General features: G+C 46.6%; 1 protein-coding gene across 8 annotated transcripts in view; it reads left to right on the top strand.

The window, feature by feature from the left end:
• Nucleotides 1-2,854: 2,854 nt before the first annotated feature.
• GPHN (gephyrin) overlaps nucleotides 2,855-9,400 on the top strand; it is a 314,644-nt gene continuing 308,098 nt past the window's right edge. For all 8 annotated transcript variants that reach the window (XM_075713210.1, XM_075713207.1, XM_075713208.1 and 5 more), the window contains exon 1: nucleotides 2,855-2,918. In XM_075713210.1, coding sequence (XP_075569325.1) covers nucleotides 2,855-2,918 — 64 coding nt within the window. The remainder of the gene's footprint in view (nucleotides 2,919-9,400) is intronic.

Genomic DNA, 9,400 nt, shown 5'->3' with positions numbered 1-9,400 from the left:
CATTCTGTAGTGCTCATGATAAAATAAGAAAGCCTACAATGTTGGCCAGTGGACTAAGACTGCATGGAACAAACACAGCTGGAAGAAGCAGCTTAATGAAAGGGCAGTTAATGTGCCCTAAAGTGCTTTGTTAATGGACAGATAGTGATAATTAACAGCTGGCAGTCAAAGTAAGGTAAAAAATTTCCTGAGAGGTTGCTAAGTTGAGTAACACTTCAGCACCGACATGACCTGGACAAAATGTGACTATCAGTTGTGTATTGACTTTGGTGAGGAAAACTTGTTTTTCTCCGGATACTCAACATGAACTCTGGTACGGACTGCCAGAGGATTTCCTAGAATGTGCCCCTGCAGTAAAAGGTTTCTTCCTCACACACACTTGTTTCCTTACTCTGTCGAAAACTTGACTGCAGGACATCCTCCTGTTTACAACCTTCTCTTGAGCTATTATGGATCTACCATTATATTAACAATCTAGTTTACAGCAGCTTTCATACCATGATAATAAACCCCCTCCTACTGATTTCAGCTTCTTCTTGACTCAGTCTTTTAAAAATCTGTAAACTTACACTATTTCATTACATTAATACAATTCCCTACTACATTTCTGTACAAAAAATCCCCCACAAATCCCACTAGTAGGCACTTATAAGCCAGGACATACTAAAGCTAATGTTGCCAGTGAAATCTGAATTCTGCCCCTCCTTCTTACCATCCACAAGAGCAAAAAATCAACAGGCTACACGGGGAGACTGTGAGATGCTCTGAATAAACAATACTGTTTTTAGTGTAGGGTGTGAGAATCCTCTGCAGGAAGCTACAAAATGTCAAGCTACTTGCTTGTACTTTAGATAATTTCAGACACGTTTGAGAAAAAAAATCTTTTTTCCTTGTCTACAGCAGAATATTCAACACATAGTGACTGAACCCGTGAGGGAACAGCAGTATGAGCACCAGCGATGCAGTATATCTTCAGTAACCATGCTGTTTTGGGTTCAGGCTTACACCCACCCACATATGTTGTATTATACCATTGCATAACCAGAGATCTCTGGAGCCTGAATTCTCAGTCTCTATGGCTGCACACACTGCAACTGCTGTGCCAATATAGAAATACTGATATCGTGTGCTGGTGCACCACCCCATCAAAGTGCTACTAGCGTGGCTTTCCCTGAGACATAGGATATTTCTTCAGGCCTTTGTTTTTTGTGCGAGTAGTCCATCTAAGAAAATGGTGTGCTAAAGAGGTAACTCCTGAAATAGTTCATTAATGTCTATGCAAATTTCAAATGCTTTCAATAATTGCTTGTTAGTACACAGTCAAAAGGAGAATAATCCGGAGCCTGCTATTAGCAAGATAGTATTGAAACCTCAACAGAAATATTGGAAAATATAAATATCCGCTAGAGTTAGAGGGCTTGAACTTTGACAATGGGTTATCATTTGCAGTTGATGGTGTTGCTATTAAGCGTGGAAGACATTTGCCGACATATTCATTCAAAAATGGGTTTAAATATTTTCTTCCAGACAGTTTCCCAGATCATAGCTACCGATCATAGTTCAAGTCAGACAAAGTAAAGATACTTGTTGTGCTACCAAGCTGCTTTATCTAAAGGCCGTGTTAACAACAGTTTTAATCTCAGAGGAAAGGGGAAGGGGTCGAAAGGGAGAGAAGGGAACAGGCCTGGGAAGATTGCAAAAACACCTTGCTGAGCGCTGGGGACTCCAAAGTTGTTGGGAAAACTTTGTATCTCTGTATTTCATGCTAACCAAAGGAAAGGGTGATTACCAGCCTTGCCATCGACCTTTCCCCATTACCGGAGGTCTGAAGAACTGAACTGTTAACCCCGTGTAATCAGGTGATGAGAACAACTTTGGATTCTGGGGAGCCAGAGCGACTTGGCTGCGGGCTCAAATCCAACCATTTGACTGGAAAAGCGACTGACTGAGGATTTTCACAACGGGTTTATGCCAACCTAAATCCCCAGGTGAGCTGAACCGGGAAGTCCTGGCCTCCTCCTGCCTTGGAGCGTGTTTTGGTAGCAGCTCCCTAGCACTGGCCCTAGCCCTGGCCCGGCAGTGCCATCACCTGAGCGAAGGAGCTGCTCCAGGTGAAAAATATCGCAAGGAAGCGCTGGTTTTCAGCGGTGCCGGGGGGCGTTCCGTGGCGGCAGAGGGTGACGTCGTGTTAAGCTGGGGCTGAAGGCAGGCGGGAGCGGTGAGGTTCAGCCGGGGCACCGCCTCGGCCGGCCGCCTCCCCGGGAAGCCGGCTGGGGGGTGTGGGGGCTCAGCTTGCCTTTGGGCCAGACAGCGGGGCCTGCTGCCCCGCGGCGCTGCGCTGCCGGCCGGGTGGGGACACCCTTTGCCAGCACCCCCGGTGTCGGGGCTCTCGGGTGTGAGATGAAACGGCACCTGAGGGGGGAAGGCTGCAGCCCGCCAAAGGGGCCGCAAAGGGCAGATGCAGCGCACGGGCTACACCGGCGGCGGCGGCCCCGCCCCGGCCCGGCCGCCCCCGGGGCGCGGCTGACCTCATGCGCCGGCCCCGATCGGCGGCAACCGGCGCCAGGCCCGGCGCTCTCGGCACTAGATTGGTACTGCCTGGGCCGCGCGCAGCACGCGCGGCGCCGCGCCCTCCCGCCCTCCGCCCGGTTGTCTCCGCTCGCCCAGGCTGGCGCTCGCCCCGCCCCTCCTCGGCTTGGCCCCGCCCCCGCCTCCTGGCCCCGCCCCGCTCGCCCCTGCTCCTCCCCCTTTGCGCTCGCGCCGCTCTCGCGCGCCTGCCCCCTTTCCCCCCCCCCCCCCCCCCTTCCCTCCCCCCCGCTCGCTGCCTGTCAGTGCGGTGGCTGCGCCGGGAAACATGGCGTCGGAGGGGATGATTTTAACGAACCACGACCACCAAATCCGCGTCGGGGTCCTCACAGGTAACGGGCCGCGGCCGGGGACGGCGCTGGGGGGAAGAGGCGGGGGGCGGGGGGGGCCGCGCGTCCGTGCGCGCCGTCAGGCCGCCCCGCGGGTTGCCCCGGCGGCCGTCTCCTGTGGCGCCGCCGCCGCCGCTGCGCAGGGAGCCGCCGCTCCGCCGTGCGTGCAGGAGCCGAGGCCTCGGCCCGGGCCCGGGGACGGGACGTGGGGGCGGCGCTCCGGCCGCGGCGGGGAGCGTGTGCGGGAGGCCGGGCGGCGTTGGGCGCCGCTGCCGCAGGCGGGCGGGCGGGCGGGCGCCGCAGCCCCGGGGACTGGCCCGGGAATAACCCACCCTGGGGGGGGTGACGGAGCGCGGGGGTGGGCGTCTGCCGAAGGGGACGGGGGGTCGGGAGGTGGCCGGGCCGCCTCCAAAAGGCGGCGGAGCCGTGAGTGCGAAGGCTTTTGAGAAGGGAGCCTGCGGCCGGCGCAGGCTGCGGGCCGGCGGGAGCCGGGCCTGCCCTCCCCGGGCGGCGGCGGCGGGAGGCGGCGCGCGCTGCCTGCCCCGCGGGGTGCCTTTGAGCGGGGCACGCTCCGCGCGGCAGCACCTTTAGGGTGACTCCTTCCCCCCCCCCCCCCCAAACCCCGGCCTTTCCTTTCGGGGGAGGGGGGGGAGCGCGTGCCTGTGTGCTTTCTGCTGGGAGGGGGAGGGGGGCACGCGTGGTGCCGCCGCTCGCGGCGCGTGGGTGAGCCTTTAAGGGACCCCTGGCACGCGGCAGGCGGGGGCTGCGCGGGACGGTTCCTCGAGCCGCAGCCGGGACGGCTCCTGCAGCCTTCGGGGGTTTCTTCGGCCTTTGGGGGGGGGGGGGGGCTTTGCGCTTATTGGGGTGTACCCGGCGGCTCGGCGCTCCGGTGGAAGCGCGGTACGCCCCGAAATGAAGCCCCGAGGGGTTCGAGTGCGTAAGGGCGTAAACAGCGTTTTTGGCGAAGGAAGGGGCGAGAGATTTTAGTGACATTTTTTTGCGCGTCGAGCTCGGTAGCTTTTCCCGGGAGCCCGGGGAAGACATGGCTGTTCATGGAAAGCAGCGTAGCGAGCACGCTTAAGGAGTCGGAAGGTGCTGGGAGTGAAGGGGGATGCGTTCGCTGGAGAGGAGGCCTGGCGTTAACCCGAAAGTTATTTACGAAACCCAGCGATATTTAAGCCGAACGGCCCCGTCTCACGCCGCCCTGGGAAGCGGGGCCGGGGCGGCGGGGGCTCGGGCGCGGCGGGCGCTGTTCGGCTGCCGGGTGCTGAACCCCCGGCGGCGGCGGCGGGGCTGGCGGGGGGCGGCGGGGGGCAGGAGTTCAGCCCTTCCTGCGGAGCGTTTCGCTGCAAGGTTATTTTGACGGTAAACCGCTGATGTAGTAGGAGTGGAAATCCTTAGCGTTGCTTTCAAATCTCAGGCAGTCGTATCCGCAATAAAGACAGAGGCGGTTTGACCAGATGCGAAAGTCAAATTGGGGGAGTTTGGAGCTTTTGTTTCTGAACTGAAAGCTAGGACGTGCGTGCAATTACATATTATTGTAAAAGTTCAAGTGAGAAGGATGTGTCTGCTAACGAATGCTCTTCGCATATTTTGTACAACTTCGTGCTCGGTAACTTGGATTATTATTTTCTGTTGATCAGTGGGTTGTAATAATTTTCACCTGTAAATGTTCCCAGAATGCAGTACCAGATACATATGGTGTTACAATAACTTAAGTAAGGATTAAGTCCCACAATAGATTCAGATAATCTTTCAGACTATAGGTTTTTATTTTGTACTATAAATCCTGTTTGAGCACTACTAAACTCTTTTAACTTTGTATCATAATTCGCGATTCCACTGAAAAGAGCATGTGGCCTGTTTTTAATTTTTTGTTTTTAAAGGGAAAGCAAAAGGCGTAAGTGAACAGAATGGTTTTAGCCCTTTTCCCCTTAATGGCATTGTTTTGAACTGCAGGCTGAAAAAAATTGCAAAGAATTATTTTGCCATTTTGAAAGGGGACACCTTGGTTTCTAACAATTTTCCTAGTCCCTTTTTTTTGTGTATGTCTGTAGACATGAAATAAAATATATTTGGGCAAACTTAATTATTTTCCACCCTGACATTTGCTTTAACCCCTGAAAGAGAATATGTGTACTTTGGACCCCGTAGTTGTTTCTGCTGTGGAAAGACAGCAGAAAAATTAAAAATTCACTCTTCTGAATTTTTCTCATAGAAATGAACTAATAATTGCTTCTTGGCTGATGTATGAAGGAGTAAGTGTAGGAATGGAAAGGTTAGGTATGAGCACTATTTTTTGGTTTAATCATTTAGAATAGCTCAGTGATCAGAAATTGGATAATTAACATAACATGACTTCTTCAGCTTTTCTAATTAAGATCATAGCCATATGTTTGTTTTGTTAGCAGTACATACTTGTGGGCTTATCAGCACAGGCAGATAGATTTATGTTCCTATTAGACCTGCTATACTCAGTTTGGAAAGTACCATTATTGTACCTTATGGTAGTATTCAGATGGAATTTAAACTTTCTTAGGAGTAACTTCTTTGAATTAATTTGGAGTGAAGTTGTATGTTTATTTTTAAATGAGGACATAAAAAAATTATTTGGGCATGTTGTTAGTCTTGTCTGCTGTTGTGACTGATGCACATGGCTCCACAGTATGTATTAATACCAAGTAAATAATGTTTGATGTATAGCTTAGTTTCATTGCATTCACATTTGTTTTGAGCAAGTTATTGTATTTAGTTTTGCTTAGTAGACCTTTGTGTTTGTGTGTGTATTTCTAGTTTCCTATCTAGAAACAAACGTGTATTTCTTCACTTGTGACAAATTAAGACAGGTACAACAGATTAGAGAAATAGAAAGTTTTCTTATTGTTTAGCCAAAGTAACTTATTGTGCTCAAACGCAAAATTATGCAGAATGCAGCACCTTGTTTTTTTAAAAAAATACTTTTAACTTCTCTTACATCCAAACTGTCAAGGTCTTTTAGTTAAGAGTCAATGAGAAGAATGGAGTCCATAATTAGGACACTTTGTCAATGTGAAAGGACTGTCTTCCTGAAATCTGGAAAAGTACTTTAGTGTATACAGCTTCTGCTGACTTGCAGATGTCATTCATGTTTATTTTTGAGTCTCTATACAGAAAGTTGTAGAGTTAAGCTTATTTACTGAAACAGGAGGAAATGGAAACAATGACAGATTACAAAACTGTGAAACTTGTTGTAAACTAGAGGGTTATGTTTTATGCGAATAGGAAGTCTCCCTAGTTTGTGGATAGAAAATTGAGTTCTAATCTTTGTGCGTTATCATTTCAAGACATTTGGCAACATGTGAAAAGAGTGCAACCATTCAAGTGTCATATTCAGCCCCACTGTTAATGAAGTGGTCAGATTAAAGATACTGCTCACTTAAGTTCCAAACCTAGGTTTTCCCTCTTCTGTCATTGATACATAGTGCAGGCACGTGAACTAATAATAGAGCGTCAGTATTAAGTTGCCATGAGGTTACCCTTATGGTAAAAAAATGTTTTAAAAGGACCGTGATGCTAGCTGTCAGATTGGGAGGTTTTTGCGATGGAGAATGGGAGCAGAGTTGGGCTAACAATGGCCAAAGCTTTGTCATTTAAGTGTTCCGAATATCTTCTTTTAAAAAAGAAACACACACAGGGGAACAAGAAATGTGGGGTAGATAAACAAGTGAAAAAGAGGAAAAATGTCTACATTTATGGTAAAGGTTGGATTATATGCATGCTCTGCCTGCAGTGTTGTGCACCAGTGCTTCCTTAGTACAATACAAATCTTGATGTGGAATTATTCTGGTTGCCCCTTGCAAGCCTTTCATGCTTGGGATATGTCTAACAGGATGGTTGTTAATCAGTTACCATTGGTATCAGGATATTGAACCTGGATTAGTAAGTACAGAGTTTTGTAATGCTGAAGTTGGCTAGAAAAGGGAAGAAAATGTGTGCCCAGGGTTGAATGGATATTAGGTCATCCTTCACTGATGGTAACGTTGGTAAAAGTCAAATAATCTGTGACCTTCCTTGTTATGTGAGGGACTAAGCAGACCCTTGACTAGAACCATCCAGAGAGATCTAAACGATGTGTTGCCATCTCCACTAGCCTGATGGAAAAAAGAGGCTCTGGTTCTCTCTGGTTGCTTTTTCATTTTGTCCTTTTTCCTCTTCATCCCCATTTTCTTCTTATTTACCTCTCTTCTTGTTTTCTGTCCAGTAAGCATCTAGTGTAGCTGGTCGAAACTTGATGTTTTGTTACATGTTTTTTTCAGAATATTCCTGATAAAAATTTGTCAAATTTGGGGTTGACTAATAAAGCTTCATTCAGTGTTTGTCTGCTCATGAGGTAGGTCTGTGAGAAACAGTCATCACCAGAGACAAACAGCATTTTCTGTCTTTGCTCCTCTTTTTGTATTGTTTCTTGCTTCCTTAAAAAAAAAACAAAACCTCAGACTAACTTTCTTTTTCAGGATAGTTTTACTGTATTTAGCATTGCTTAAAAAGTGGTGGCACAACTATTCACCTTTATGAAACATTTTTACATAGGGAGTAAGGGGTTTTGGCAAAATGCAACCCTTCACTAATAATTTCTTCTCCAGGTACTTTGATCTTCCTTTCTTCTGCTAAGTAAAGATTAAAACATTTTGAATGATAGTTGTTGCCATGGGCCTATGCAATAAAGCAGACCAAGGTTTCTGAAGGCATAGCCTTAGACCTTGTTTAGCCTCTTAATACTGTAGCGTGAAAGATCACGCTAGCATCTTTAAGTGCGAGACCATTTAGTTTGTTGAAGTAACACAGCGCTTACACATCGTGTCAGAATGTATCACTTTGAAGCAAGCATTCTTCTCAGATAGTGAGGGTGCTGTCTGCTTGAGAACATCATCCAAACAAAGAGAATACCTGGGCAGATCTGCAGTGCACCAATGTAAAAGTTTTGTAAAAATTATCTTTGAGAAATGTGGTGAACAAAATAGTTGGCGTGTCACAATTTGTTGGTCAGACTGTTTTAGAAATATATAGGCTGTCGGTTTTCCAACCAAAAAGTCATATGCCTCTCTCCTACTTTATGAGGTACCTTCTCATGACTTTCCTCTAAGACTCTGCATTAATAGCATGCAAGTTGAGAGATCTTTTATTGGTGGTGATGCTATTCACGTTTTGGACATGCATTGGAAGTTATGGTAAACTTTCTTATAGAGGTGTGGGTGGGAGGGTAAGGACTGATGTTAAGTTTGCTAGGACTTACTGTCAAATTGCCCTGATTGTCTAAATTGAAGTTGGTTAGCTTTTTGCTTGTGATCTGCCTTTTCCTCAAAAACTACATCTTATTGGGCACTCATCTAAACATAGATTCAGGTCAGTAGCTTTTCCTAGGAGCCTTAGTTTTCTTCCAAAAGCTTCGTTCAGTGAATGAATTCTAGAAGTAGAGAAATGCTGTACTTCCATTAAGAATAAAACATTTTAGACTCTGAGCAACATTGATTTTCATCTTTCCTAAGGCTGTCACAAAGTTGAGTTTGTCCATAGAAACTAGATCTCCCTCTTTGCCATTTGTAGCCGTAAGTCTTCACAAAAGCATTTCTTTCTGATTTTTGATGTGGCTATGATGATAAGCTTTTATGTCTAGTGAATGTGATCTGTACAATTGTCCAGTTTCCTTTTTATAGTTTAACAGTGCTGAATAGGAACCCTTACCTTTTATAGTTAAAGAGGAAGCAAGTCCTGGATTTTCTTCCTCCTTTTTTTAATGCGCACTGTGGGGAAAAAAAAGAAAAAGGGGGACTGGAATCTCACTGATAAAGCAGACTCTGTTACTTACAGTTTAATTTGCTTGCTATGATGCTGTTTCTTTTGAACTGGAAGAAGTGGAAACACTGAAGTATGTAAAGCAAGAGATTATCTCCAAACTATACATGGATGTTTTAATTAGTACCTACTTATGTAAGAAATAGCCACTGTTCTTACAGAGAAGGGGTGAGAAGTCTTGTTTAATCAGTGTTCCTTGATTTGGAGTTTACTTACCCAAATACAGTTGAAAGACTTCCATCCTCACCCATGCTCCGTGTCTGTAGTTCATATTTAGCAGAACAGAGCTTATCCAGTACATTATGCTTTCATTTACTTTTCTAGATTTATATTTGTCCCCTTTTCCAGTATTGTGGGAAAACTTTCTGTGCTACTTACCTTACAAATTAGTGATTGTGGATTTCATGAGAACTAACTTGGTTCTGGGATAATCTTTAGTTGGTTTTCTGGTTTCATTAACTGGACAATAACAGAATATATGATCATCAGTCCATGTTTTGGATAGTCTAGCATAAAAAAGCCTGATACACAGACACAGAATTTCTCACCTTTAATGTTGATTTAGCCATATCTGTCTGTTTGCTTGTTTGTTTTTTCAAGTAAGAGAGTAGAGAGCATCTTTGTTGAGAGGTGCTTTTCTGTCGTATTAGGAT

This window comes from Pelecanus crispus, chromosome 6 (genome assembly GCF_030463565.1).
Source record: "Pelecanus crispus isolate bPelCri1 chromosome 6, bPelCri1.pri, whole genome shotgun sequence".
Classification (NCBI taxonomy): domain Eukaryota; kingdom Metazoa; phylum Chordata; class Aves; order Pelecaniformes; family Pelecanidae; genus Pelecanus; species Pelecanus crispus.
This window is presented reverse-complemented; position numbering and strand designations above follow the sequence as displayed.